This window comes from Nicotiana tomentosiformis, chromosome 4 (genome assembly GCF_000390325.3).
Source record: "Nicotiana tomentosiformis chromosome 4, ASM39032v3, whole genome shotgun sequence".
In the NCBI taxonomy this organism is placed as follows: domain Eukaryota; kingdom Viridiplantae; phylum Streptophyta; class Magnoliopsida; order Solanales; family Solanaceae; genus Nicotiana; species Nicotiana tomentosiformis.
Genome location: NC_090815.1, coordinates 78,849,672 through 78,863,767, shown reverse-complemented (window position 1 = coordinate 78,863,767; position 14,096 = coordinate 78,849,672). Strand labels below are relative to the sequence as shown.

Sequence of the window (14,096 nt, the reverse complement as noted above, 5' to 3'; positions counted from 1 at the left end):
TTTTCTGACTTGGTTTGTGCTTAGGTTTGGGGGACTGAATTTGGAAATCAGAAGCTACATGATCTTTACCTTTAATCACTCTTCTCATGTCACTGAGTTGACCTTCTTCTTTAGAAGTCACTATGGCACAATATTCTTCCTCTGTACCATATTCAGTATTCTATTATTTGGTGCCATCTCCTTCATCTTCTTTGGACTGACTTCTTGTGGTTGAGGTAACTACTGAGAAACAGTACTTGCACCCTTCTCTACATGATTTGGATGAGCATTGAATGTATCTGCAGATTGGGCATCAGTTTTCTTTTGGTTCTTACTGCCTTCATGTTGATTGGTTGTCCTCCACACTTGTTGTTCAGGAATTCTTTTTGTCTGGGATGATGATTCTGCTTCTTGTTATTCTGTTGCTTGTACCCTTTGAAGTGTCTTTTCCTCTATGTTTGTAATTCATAAGTTGAAGGGTTGGGCCATGTGCTTTGGTGTTCCTTTCTATTTTGGAGGTTTCCAACATTGTTGTCTTTACTTTCTTTATTGTGGCTCTCTTTTTGACCTTGTTGATTTTGCATCATTGGTTGGTTTTCAGAATTGTTTTGCTGATCTGATACTTCCTTGTTGATTCTGGGTTGTTTTTGTTCTTTTTATTTTCCTCATCCTTTTGTCTGACTGGACAATCTTGTATGTTATGGGCAAGATGTTTGCAGTATAAACAGTACTCAGGTATGTTTTCATACTGAACCTCTAGCCACTGTCCATCTCTATTTTCATCCTGTTTGTAATCAAATTCAAACCAGACATGATGAGGTCTTGATTTGGTCAAATCAATTTGCATTTTGACCTTTGCCACACTGCCCCTTATCTTCTGAAATGATGCCAGATCCAAATGAAGGGCCTTTCCAATAGGAGACAGGAGCCCTCTTAGAATTTTCATGCAGTAAAAGTGCCAAGGCAATTCTAGAATGACTACCCATATTGGCACAATTGGAGAGTCCTCAGCAGGGTTAAATATAGGTATCCAAACTTCCAGATTCATGATTTGTCCCTGAATATACATGAATTGCCTTTTTGTAGACAGTGACATGATCATATTCATTATCTAAATCATTATAAACAGTCCTGGCATTAAAGTGGGCAATTTTAAACCTCCCTTTAATTCAGTTTGTGCCACAAAACTTCTCGTGATGGCCTCCATTCTGGGCATAGTGTTTGAGAATTTGTCCACCACAGTATACTTACATCTTACAGCCAACTTCACCATGTAATATTCCCTGGTGAAGATTACAGCATATTGTCATTACTTGGTAGTGATCTTAGGTGAAGTGATAACAATTGGCTCTACCTCAGCCTCATGCCTTGCCCTCAACTTGTTAACATAAAAGTGTTTGACTGTGGGAGGTGGAGGGGGGCAGGTTGGTTGACAACTGGTTGTTTGGTTTTGGGGTTGGTTTCTGATGGTTGTGTATTGGTGTTTGTGGTGTTAGAATTTTGCTTTAGTACAGGGTGTTGATTGGAGTGCTTAGGTTGCTCAGGCTTATCAAAGTTGGAGGATATTTTTGGCAAGGCATTTTTTGTTGTACTGGGTTGGTTTTGGGGGTGTTCTTGACTCGTGGGAATTGGTTGTGCTTGTACAGTACCAAGTTGGTGTTGTGTTACTGCATTGTTTGCTTGATGTTTGAGAGAGTGTCATTGGTATGTTTATTGGTTGGATTGGGTGATTCCTTAACATTGGATGGGGCATTCTCAGCAGCTGTTTTAGAAACAGGAATAAAGGCTCTAGAGCTAATTCTCACATTTTGTGCTTCAATTGGTGAAAGTGGTTGATCCGTAGTCTTCTGAGGTGGTTGTATTGCAAGTTAAGAGTTAAATTACGATTGGTTTAAAGGAGTTGGAGATTTACCTTGTGCACCCAGTTAAGTGGGAGAGTTGGTTGTGGAATTACCTCAAGCACCTAGGGTATCATGTTCTTTTGTTGTGTGCTCTTGCATTTTGAGATCCCTTTCCTGTGCCGAACGGGGAGTTATGGTTTCATTCCCAGCCAGATATTGAGGCAGCAACTCCTCATTGATGAATCCAGAGATTGTTTGCCCAAAGATTTTTTGGGTTGGTTGTGTTTGAGTTCGAGTAGAATATCCAAGGCTTGAAGATATACGATTTGGTCCAATCGCGAGTTGGGGATTTTCGTCGGAGCCCAGTCGATTAATTGCTGCAGCTTTTGTTCCATCATCTTTGATAACCGTAGCATATGGGGAATTAATGATTGTTGTGTCAACAGTAGGATTATGCATGTTTATGGCATTGTCCGGTGGCTTACCACCACCCAACGGCGGGGTTGTGGCCATTTTGACTGTGCACAGTAGGGTTTGTAGGGGTCGCCTGGAATTGCTTTTTACGGAGAGTTGAAAACTGAGGATTTGAAGGTTGATTTGAGGTCGGAATTGAATAAGTTTGGTATGGTTGGACTCGTTATTGATTGGGTATTCAGATTTTGTAAGTTTAATTGAGTTCCGAGGTGCGAGCCCGGGGTTGACTTTTTGAGTTGACTTTTTGATTTTCTTTAAAGATTACAACTTTATTATTCGAAATAGTTTTTTGTGGTTTGTATTTATGGGATTAAGTTATTTTGGCTAGATTCGAGCCGTTCGGAGTAGGATTTTTGCGAAAAAGGCTTACTAGAGGGTTTATTTAACTTATTTGAGGTAAGTATCTTACCTAACTATGTATGGGAAAAACTATTTTAGCCTGTTTGAGGCAAGTATCTTGCCTAACTTTGTATGGGGAAAACTACGCCTTAGGATTTGGGTTGATTGTGCTATTTTTGTTATGTGAAAGCCGTGTATGCAAGGTGACGAGTGGGTACATGGGCTATATGTGGTATTTGACCAGATTAGGCTATTTAGACTCTTTTCATGCCTTTAATTGAATTGTCATACCATGTTATATCTTTCATTGTTAATCTACCCTTACATGTGTTAATCCAGCCTTACATGTTTTATTTGGTATTGTTAACACTTGCTCTATCTCTTACTTGTTATTTTGCTCTTACATGTTTTAGTTGAAGTTAGTGCCTTCCTTATTGTCTTGTTAATTCTTTAATTGTTGAATTGCCATACTTGAAGTTGTTATTTATTAAAATATCTTCTTGTTGAGTTATTGGTGTTGAAGTTGTAATAACTGTTATCATATTGAGATGAAGTTGTTAAATTGTTGAGATATTTTTCTTCTTGAGCTATTGATAATATGCGAGCTTTACATGTAATCGAATATATTTTACCCCTACTTTTGGTGTGTTTTTAGGTGTTTTGAAGGTTGAAAGATGACTAGTTGAGCTTAATTGTTGAGGTTTATTATGTAGAAAGCCAAGAGTGAAGATTAGAGGTGATTTGAACATTAATGAAGCTAAAAGGCAATTTTTTGAAGAAAAGGAAAATCAGACTCAGGCAGTGAAATAACTTCAAAAAGCACATGAAAAGAACAGGAAAATTTGGAAAACTCAACTAGACCCTGTGCGAAGCACAACTATAGCACAAGGAAAAATTTGCCTGCATTTTATCTTGAGGGGCAACTTAGTCATTTGGCTTAGGGACGTGATATAAAAGATTCAAACCCTTATTTTAGTTGCATTCTGGGCCTGAGAAGGCAAGGAACACCATTGTTGAAGCAAAATTGAGCTCGAAAAATCCTCAAGTCCATTTCACAAGATGAATCCAAGAGTTTTTCTCTACTTTTCTATCTTTATTTCAATGGATATTGGCATGACAATGGTTTATATGGTTTTTAGTATTTGTATGAGTAGCTAAATCTTTCTTCTAGGATTTTGATGGAATCAATTATTGGGTGAATTATTGACCATTCTTATTTATAATTAGCCGTTTTTATAATCTATTTGTTCAACTATATTTTGCTTGATGTTAATTGAATGGACATCAATTAACTATGCCTATTTATCATGTGTTGCTTGAAAAATAATACTTGATTAGGTTGTTGTTGAACAATGTCACTCCTGAGTACGTTAAGAGATTAATTACTTATATTTAAAAGTGGTATTAGAGATAACGAAGCTTTGGCACGATCTTTGTTAGTCGCTTGAATTGCTAGCTAGGGTTAGTTCGAGAGAATAATTCTAGAAAATTACTGCTTTTGATCGAGAGATAATTGTGGTAACAGGAGAACTCACGATCAATGGAGAATAAATCGGTGTGATTATATTAAACACGTTAAGCATCCATCTTGATAATTGAGGAAATCATAACCCTAGAATTTTTTTTTCTCTTCAATTCACATATTTCTCTTTAGTCGATAATCTTATTACTTTAGTAATTTTATTTAGTTAAGTAGTTTAAAATAAAAATCTTAATCTTCATAACTTGAAAATTGTTTGAACTTGTTTTGTTAGTGATATTAAATAGCTATATCTAAGCCTTAGTTCTCTGTGGGATTCGATTTCGGACTCTTAGACCGGATTATATTTGCAATGACTACTTATCCTTTTTAGGACTTGAGTTGGGCGTGATCAGCTATTCACTTTTATTTCGTTATTGTTGAAATTCTTGTACACATTGTGGACGAGCCGTGGGCTATTTACTGTGGAACATTGGTTACCTTGATTCTTTTGGCAAGTTGTGGCATATGGGCACTTGTGGTGCGAGTTGTTATTGTGTTGTGATATTGATGCGCATGCGGCGGTATAAGGACAGGGGTTAATGTGCATGTGGAGGCATAAGGTAGGATTTATGTGTGTGTTGCTAGTAGTGGAGTTACATGAAGCCACGCGGCAGCATAATGTGGGCTAAAGTGCGTGTAGCTATTTTGGGAAAATATTTTCAAAACTATCTAAATGTAAGGCTCACGCGGTGGTACAAGGAAAGATTTTGATTATGATTGTGAAATGAGGTTACGAGGCGGTACCTCAGTTGTGATTCTTGTTGTTATCTCTCATTTACCTCACTTGTATTTGTCCAGATTATTTTTCCTAATGTTCTTATTATGTGTTCTTTCCTTACTGCCTTTATTGCTTTAAATTCAGTTCTAGCTTACCTTGTTGTATTGCTTTATTTCCACTATTTCCTCACTTTCATTATTAGACTATACTACACGTGTTCAGTTTTTCTTATCCTAGTAGGTGTCTTGAACTGGCCTCATCACTACTCTACCGAGGTTAGACTTGCTTCTTACTGCGTATAATTGTGGTATACACATACAACTCTTCTGCATATTTTGTACAGATCCAGGTACCAATGATTAGTAACTCTAATTTGTTTTTGATTAACTTTTATTACTTTCAATAGATTTTCATCCCTACATCTAGATTTTCATAGAAGAAAGATAGGGATTTGGTAGAAACTTAGGATTTTGTACTTTAGAGATTTAGACCTCGATTTGAGGTCGAATCTCAAAATAAATCATATATTTGGACTCGAGGATAAATGGGTAATCAGGATTTGGTATTAATTTTGGATTTCGACCAAGTGTGCCCGAGTTAAAGTTTTGTTGACTTTTTTAAATATGTTAAAGATCGAACCTTTTTTTATATTAGGATAGTTTCTAAAGCTTGTTTTGACTTATTTGAGCATTATTTAATTAGATTCGAGTTATTTGGAGGCTTGTGATAAAGGCAAAGCTGTGTTGGATTGTTGATTTTATTACCGAAAGAAGTAAGTATCTTGGTTAACCTTGATTTGAGTGAATTAGGATGTGAATTGACTATTTGCTGTGTGTTCCATGAGTTGGGGTTGACGTATATGTAAGGTGCTATGCGTTGTCCGGGGTCAAAGCAGGCAGGTAGAACTAGTTTATGCAAGCCTTTACTTATTTCATGCTTTTACTTGATACATGCTTTTACTTATTTCCTACTTTTACTTGATATATGCATTTACTTGACATATGTGTTTACCTCCTACATGATTTTACTTACCACTTGTCTTTACTTGTTACTCGTTGCATATATTTACTAGTTACATGCCTTTACTTGTTATATGCCTTTACTTATTACATGCTTTACTTGTCACATGTCTTTAATCGTTTCATGCCTTGTTCTTCTATTCTATATTGGATTGTGTGGCTACTTGATTGTTTGGGTATTATTGACCTTGTTTGACTTCTCATCGAGATATATGTGAGACTAGCTTTTGTATAATTGGATTGCCTAATATTCCTTGTTAGTATTCATCTCTTCCTTAATGAATTAGATTTTTCTATTCTCCTAGATATTTTATTATGATGCTCGCTATGTTGGTTATGTTGTTGGATGATTCTATATGAATTGATATGTTGGATTGGGTTGTTGCCGCAACAATATTATGATAAGGACCGAGTTGCTCGACGCAATAATAGTATGGCCATGGGATAGGGTTGCCGCTACAACAGTATTTTGTGTGTTAGATCAGATTGTGCGCTACAATGTATGTGTTATGAATCTTGGTGTGGTTTGTGATATAGTCATTCTTTGTGGGCTTTAATTGTGTTGATTATGGATATTGTTTCTTTCCCGTTGAGTTGAGCTGCTGAAAAAGGTTTTGGTTGTATTATTTGAGAGATGTGGTTACTACTTCTGTTATCGGATTCTTTTACTATTTTTTGCATTTTATTTCTGTTATTATTAATGTTATCTCTACTACTATTTCTGTGGCTTAATGACTATATATGTTTATATGGTAAGTGTCTTGTGATAGCCTCATCACTATATTGTCGAGGTTAGGTTCGATACTTATTAAGTACATTGGGTTGGTCGTACTCATACTATACTTCTGCACTTGTTGTGAAGATTCGGACATTGATACTAGCGGAGTCCCGAGAGATGCTTAGTCGTTACCAGATAGATGACTCGAGGTAGAGCTGCAAACTCGTATGCATGCCCTATTGTCTTCTTTCCATTTTCTCTATTACAGTTTATTATTCCTGATAATAATGTATTCATTGTAGACATTGTATGTAGTATTCTTAGTAGCTCATATGCTCTGTGACACCAAATCTTGAGAGGCTGATTAGTCGACGTTGTTTTAGACTTATATATTTATGAGTTTATACTCTTATTCTATATTAATATGTTGTTAACGGTTAGCCTTTTTTTTATTATTTATTGTTAAGTGTTGGTTTGCCTAGCAAGCAGTGTTAGGTGCCATCACGACGTCGTTGGTTGGGATTTTGGGTCGTACCACTAACGGTAGTGATATTCCCAAACGTGCACTAATGTGAATTGTTACAAACTTGTTCCGATCAAGCAGCTTCGCTTGAACTCCAACTAATCGGCTATAAATTCAGAGGCTTGACCTCATTTTTCACACACCTAAACTATTGAAATCTCTCCCCTCTTCTCTGCATTATTTTTTCAAAATAAAATTAAGTGTCTATTGTAATATTTTTCATTCTTATAGTTCGCTAATATTTTATAATTGGGGTCAGATTTACCTTTCTACTTTAGAATATTATCTACATTTAATTTTTGTTATACTTTGAAAACAAAAATACCCTTGTCATTACAAAACTTATCATATATACCCCTATTTTTAACAGAAATTCACAGTGGCAAGGACCCACCTATTAAAATCTAACGTGGCCCAATATTTTTGTGAGGTGGACGTTACATGGCATGCCACTTCATCACCCTTCCCCTTACCTTCTCCTTCCCTTGTATTTCTTTTTCCACTATTATTTTCCCATGATAACTCACAAGGTCAACTAGCAACCTTCATGTTTGAAAAAAAACCACTTATTTATTAAATGGCTATAGATTAGTTTGTGTAATTTCTCTTTTATTTATGAACAATTTTTTTTTCTGAGAAATTCCGTTTTTGTTTGGTTTGATATCAATTTGTTTCTAGGTTTTGAAACTTTGACTTCCTAGTTGAGCCGATTAATTGTTTGATTCTTTGAGTTTTTTTTGTGAGTAAAAATGGGATTGCTTTTTCTTTCTGTTTTTTTTTTTTGTGAAGTCGATTGTGATGAATTAGTTTTTTTAGTCTGAAAACTTCACTTTTCTTGACTAGTTTCTAATTAATTCTGCTTATTTCTAAATGGGTTTGGGAAGAAAATGCAAATAGTAATTTTATTCTTATTTTAAAATTAGCAGGTCTCAATTGATATGTAAGATTCTTTAGTATTTGTAAAGAAATTGGACACGGTAAAGTATTCTCCATAATTATCGGGTTCAACTATCTGGGTTTTATCTTTTCTCTTCTTTCATTACCGAGCTATTCCTAGGTAATAAAAGGAAATGGTGGAAGAAGAAATAGAAGAGAAAGAGAATGTATCGGGGGAGGTGGGGAATAGGGTAGAGCGGTGAGGTGATATGCCATGTGACGTCCACCTCACGCAAATGTCAAGCCACATTGGATTTTAATAAGCGGGTCTTCGCCACTTTGGATGTCTGTTAAAAATAAGGGTATATATGATAAGTTTTGTAGCGCGAGAGTATTTTTGTTTGCAAAGTATAACAAAGGTTAAATACAAACAATACTCTAAAGTAGAGGGGTATATTTGGCCCTTATTCCTATATAATTTGAAGGGCCTCTACTATAGAATAGTGTATTCCATTCTATTTTGAGAGGAATTAATCCTAACCTTGGCAATATCGAGGAGATTAAATTCTTTAAGGACACACAATAAAGTTTGTGGGTCCAAAATTATTTTATATTTTTGGTTATTATATATTTTTTTTAGTTTTCGGCCATTACTATTTCTTGAACACAGTTAGTAACAATTCTAAGTTTTTGAATTTCACATATCGGTTCTCAATAGGTAATTTGGTCTCTTTGTATAGTCTTGGGAAATTCTTACCTCACGAGCCAGCATTTGAGGTTAAATTAGGTCAAAAGTTCATTTTCTATCACTAACTTCCTCATATAATCTAGCCTTCGACGAGTTTACCATGTCGAAACATGAACTCACCTAGATGAACATCACTAATCTAATTGTAGCAAGTTACCTTAGTTATCCTATATATTGTGGAGGACGACAAGGTAGGTTAAACCATAACTCTACCATATTCATGGTTCGTACATGCATTATATAGTCATGTTCTTACCAAACAAATACACTTGAAATGTGAAAATAGGGTAAAAAATCATATCCATTAAAAATTACATTAATTTCAGTCAGCTCTCCTATGATAAACGTGGGTTATCATTAATTCATTGGTCTAGCAATATTTACATGGTACTATAAATTTAGAAACTAGAGTTATAGGTTGTTAATAAGTGATCCTGATAAGGAGTATGCTCCTCATGCAATAGAACATAGTGTAAAATATTCCTTGTTTTTATGCTTGTGAGGGCACTTTTTGGGTCTCAATCGCGTCTTGATGTCTTCATATATAGGTACTTTGCTGGCACTCATCAAAGAGAACGACACGTTAGTTTGGGCATTAGCTCATTGGCAAGTCGAAATCCACTTCGACGCTTAAATCAATATGTGCTTAGAATGATATCCGGAGCAACATTAGGTAAAGGACTTACATAGTTAAGAGTACTATAGGAATGATAAGAGTGAACTTTTTTACCACAGAACTCAGCTTATTATTCTGGTACCAACTCGAAAAAGGACAAGATAAGTTTAGGCCTTAAAAATGAAGCTACTAGCGCTAAATTGCCGAGCTAAGTAACATGGGCTTTTAACAAAGTGGGGCATAAAAGTAATGTAATCTGACACATGCCCTAGTAGCATAAAATAATGACCCGACCTGCCTCCAAACCCTCAAATTACTCGACCATGCGCCCTAGAACTTCAAAGTACTAATGCATGCTTCATCACTCATTTGAGCCCAGGGTTTTCTTTCATCTGCTCCAGAAGTCCGTCTCAAAATTAGTTTCCTTCTTCTACATAAGTAAGTATAGAACTCTATTGAGAAAACTTGACTTTTCTATACAAACCCAGTTTTAAGGGTGTCAAAGGATCTTTAAGAATCGACAACACCGATCGAACTATATTATACTGAATCGATTATTAGATCTCTTCTAATTACATCGTAGATTCTTATACAATATATAATCAAACCAAATAAATAGGGTAGATTTTTAATTTTATAAAAAATAAATCAAAAAAATGTGAACAGTATCGAATAAATTTATAGACAAGATTGGAAAAGCCTAGAATTATGATTTCCTCTATTGTCGGAATTCTTTTTATAACGTCTCCTGATCAACAATCGTTACGAGTAACGTTGATCCTGCATATACGTTAGGAGTACGTTATTGAAAAATCACCTAAATATACATATTTTCTCAAGTAATATATAATAAATAGGTATATCCAGTTGGGGGCCCTTAAACTAGCACTAATAAATAGTAGTTGAGCAAGTAAAGAATTTCAAAGGTAAAATTATATTAGAACGTAACAAAAATTCATCCTCCAAAGAATTCAATCAAATTCTAGATGGAAAAATTATCTACTAATAATAGTACGTAAAATTACAATGCAATACTTCATAACCAACATTGAAATATGAAGAAGAAAGAGAAACTCGTTGAAGAATTTTCTGCATTGCTCTTCGTGTGATCTTTCCTCTAAAAGTATTGTGCAACCTTCAAAAAGTCATTCTTTAATGTATTTATATCAATTAGGATTTGTATGGGGCAGATCTAATCAATCCAACTCTGATAGGAATGCTGGAATCTGCGTCTACGCTCGCGCGTTGGGCGGTTGTAGACGAGCTCCCAGCCTTTGAAATTTTTCATCCGTGAAGCGATCCGCGCCTTCGCTTCACTTAACTGTTCTTTGCACTTTAATTTTCTCCTTTAGCGCATCTCACTTCGCGTGATGTGCGGGATTGGACGAGCTCTCAATTTTCTTAATGCTTGCCTTTTTGCAACAAATTATAATTTTTTGATCAATTATCATCCTCACTTTCTCCTACACACAAGAAAAACATATTGGACATATTTCACTTTAAAAATGATATAATCTCCCGCAACTCACATGAGAAATAAGATGAAAAAACACTCAAAAACATGTACTTTTGGTCAATTATCACCACCCTACACTTAGACTCTGTAACGAACCGATTGGTCGTTTGTCTTTCTAGATCCCCATTCCCCTAAATAAGACTCCTCGTACGTGCTTTTATTTTTATATGACTTGCGGGGATAGTTAGTTCGGGTTTGGAAGGGTTCGGATTGAAATCGGAACACTTAGTTCCTTAATATTGGCTTAAAAGAGGTTAAGTTTGACTTGGGTCAATATTTTTAGTAAACGACCTCGAAACCGGGATTTGACAATCCCAATAGGTTCGTATAATAATTTTGGACTTAGGCGTATGTTCGTATCGGGTTTCGGATGACCCGGGAGCGTTTCGGCGCTTATTATTGAATGTTGGCGCATTGAAGGTTTTCAAGTTCTTTAAATTTGATGTGAAGTAGTATTTGATGTTATTGAGGTCTATTTGGGATTCTGAGCCTGGAAATAGCTCCGTATGGTGATTTTTGAATCGCACACAAAATTTGGTATCATTTTGAGTAGTCTAAGTATGATTCGGTGCGTTCGGAATAAGTTGGAAGAACATGAAGTTCATAAGTTGATTCGAATTGGTTTGGAGTATGATTCTTAATTTTGATATTGTTTTATGCGTTCCAAGGGTTCGAGCAAGTCCATTTTATGATTACGAACTTGTTAGTATGTTTGGGCGAGGCCTATTCGGACGATGTGTGGATCAAGTTTGGGCTTGAAAGAATTACTAAAGCAGCAGGGTTCTGGTGCAATCGCACCTGCGAAGAACCTGCAGCAGGTGCGAGCTCGCAGGTGCAAGCTTTTGATCGCAGAAGCAGCATGGCGTGGACTGCCCAGTGGTCACAGAAGCGAGGCAGGTACCGCACCTGCGAAGGCGCAGGTGCGAGGGAGTCGATCGCAGAAGCGGGAGGGTTCGTAGCTGCGACACATGTTCCGCGGAAGCGGGCTCGCAGAAGCGAGGCTTTGCCCACAGAAGCGATGGAGGCAGACCTATGCATGGTCCACACCTGCGATATTTTGTCCGAAGAAGTGGAGTCGCAGGTGCGAAATCATTGAAGGCAGTGAGGTTCATTTAAGTCGAGACTTAGGCTATTTTGGCTCATTTCCTTCATCTCTTGGGCGATTTTGGAACTCTTTGAAGAGGGGTTTTCACCTAGCAGTTTGAGGTAAGTAATTTCTATATAAGATAAGTTTAATACATGCATTATTGGGTATAGTCTTAGCACATAAAGTGTAGAAATTGTGGGTTTAATTGAAAAACCTTGGTTTTGGATAAAAAATGAGATTTAACCACGAAAATAATTATGGTTTGGGTGAAAATTATGTATTTGAATCCGGGCACGTGGGCCCGGGGTGAATTTTAGGAATCTTCCAATTTGGATTGGGTAATTACTCTAATAGCTAAATTATTAACTTTTAAGCTTATATTGATTAATTTATATAATATTTGGCTAGCTTCAGATTGTCCGGCACCAAGTTGAGGCCTTAGAGTGAATTTGTGGGCCGAAAAGTGAGCTTTGAGACGAAGTAAGTCTCTTGCCTAACTTTGTAAGAGAGAATTTACCCCACAGGTATTTTAAATTGCTATTTATTTATAATTGTGGGGGCTACGCACACACGAGGTGACGAGAGTTCGCGCGTAGCTACTAATTATTCTTAAGTCTGGGTAGTTTTAGGAACTAAATCATGAAATACTTGTATTGTTTGCACTCTACTTGTTAATTTAAGTGCCTAAATTATATTGAAACTTGATAAAGGATTTGTAAAGGTTGAATTTCACTTACTTTGAGTTTTTGCGGGTTACTTGACCGTTAATAGAAATTGTGCTTCCTTGTGTATTAGGCTTGTAATAGCTTTTAAATCGGACGTTCATAGAGTATTCTCTCTTCTTGTGGAGCGGGCCGAACGCCTCGGCAGTATAATAGATGCATCTATGGTTCGTGTCACTCGACCCTTGGCAATGTAGACATTATTCTGGATCGGGGCGTACGACCTCGGCATAAATCGTGAGTGTTAATGCTTGAAGCCCGAATACACTTGATATTATTTTTATGAATTGAGAGGCTACAAGTTATTTATTGACCCGAAATTTATTTGGAGTTAGTATGTGTTAGTTGAAGACTTCTGGAATTTACTATCAGCTAAAGAATCATTTAATCACTACTGCTATTGTGTTATTATTATTATTTACATATTCCATGCCTATTTAGCATTCATGTATTTTATTGCTGGCCTATAGTAAGTGTCGATGTCGACTCCTCATCACTACTTCTTCGAGGTTAGACTAGATACTTACTAGGTACATGTTATTTATGTACTCACGCTATACTTCTGCACTAATCGTGCAGGACATGAGGCAGGTGCATATGGTAGTCATCCAGGCGCGCACCCACGTTACCCCGAGGCTTAGTGGTGAGATGTTCTCTGAGGCTGTTCTGCAGGACCGCAGTCTCTCTTTTGTATTTATTTTATGTCTACTCTATTTCAGATAGTAGTTTAGTATTTTGTATATTCTACTAGTTGCTCACACACTTGTGACTCCAGATCTTGGAAACATGCTAGCAGACTTTATGGCTTTTGAGCATTATTTCATTGCATTTGCTCTTTCATCAGTTTTCGCTTTACCTTATTAAATTTTCCACCTCTCACTTGTTTAATAAATAAAAATCAACTACTTTGAAATTATTAAAAGGAATAAATACACGTCTAATTTACCGTTGGCTTGCCTAGCGGCGACGTTGGGCGCCATAACGGCCTATTAGGGAATTTGGGTCATGACAACATGGTATCAGAGCACTAGATTCACGTAGGTCTCACAAGTTATGAGAGTCTTGCGGATCGGTGCGGAGACATCCGTACTTATCTTCGGGAGGCTATAGGGTGTGAGGAAACTACTCTTTCTTTATCTCCTATCGTGCAGTTGATGTTGTGATAAGTATCTTTCTTTTATTCTCTCATAGATGGTGAGAACATGCACGGCAGATGTACCCGACCATGGAGAAGCTGGCCGAGCCCGAGGGAGGGCTCTAGCTCGTGGTAGAGGACGAGGGCATCCTAGAGTTGCTCCAATTATGCCACCAGTAGATCCAGTGGAGGATCCTATTATTGAGGAGTAGGGAGAGGCGCCTGCAGCAGAGCCGGCCCCAGTGGACTTAATGTCCGCACTG

The 14,096-nt window shown here is 36.8% G+C and overlaps 1 protein-coding gene across 1 annotated transcript; it reads right to left on the bottom strand.

Moving 5' to 3' along the window:
• Positions 1-562: 562 nt before the first annotated feature.
• LOC104106604 (uncharacterized) lies at positions 563-1,087 on the bottom strand. The gene has a single exon (XM_009615183.1). It carries the CDS (start codon positions 1,085-1,087, stop codon positions 563-565), a length of 525 nt encoding a protein of 174 aa, XP_009613478.1.
• Positions 1,088-14,096: the final 13,009 nt, after the last annotated feature.

What these genes read in the sequence shown, in the direction of transcription:
- LOC104106604 (XM_009615183.1), bottom strand. Translation starts at nt 1,087, where the DNA reads ATGAATATGATCATGTCACTGTCTACAAAAAGGCAATTCATGTATATT.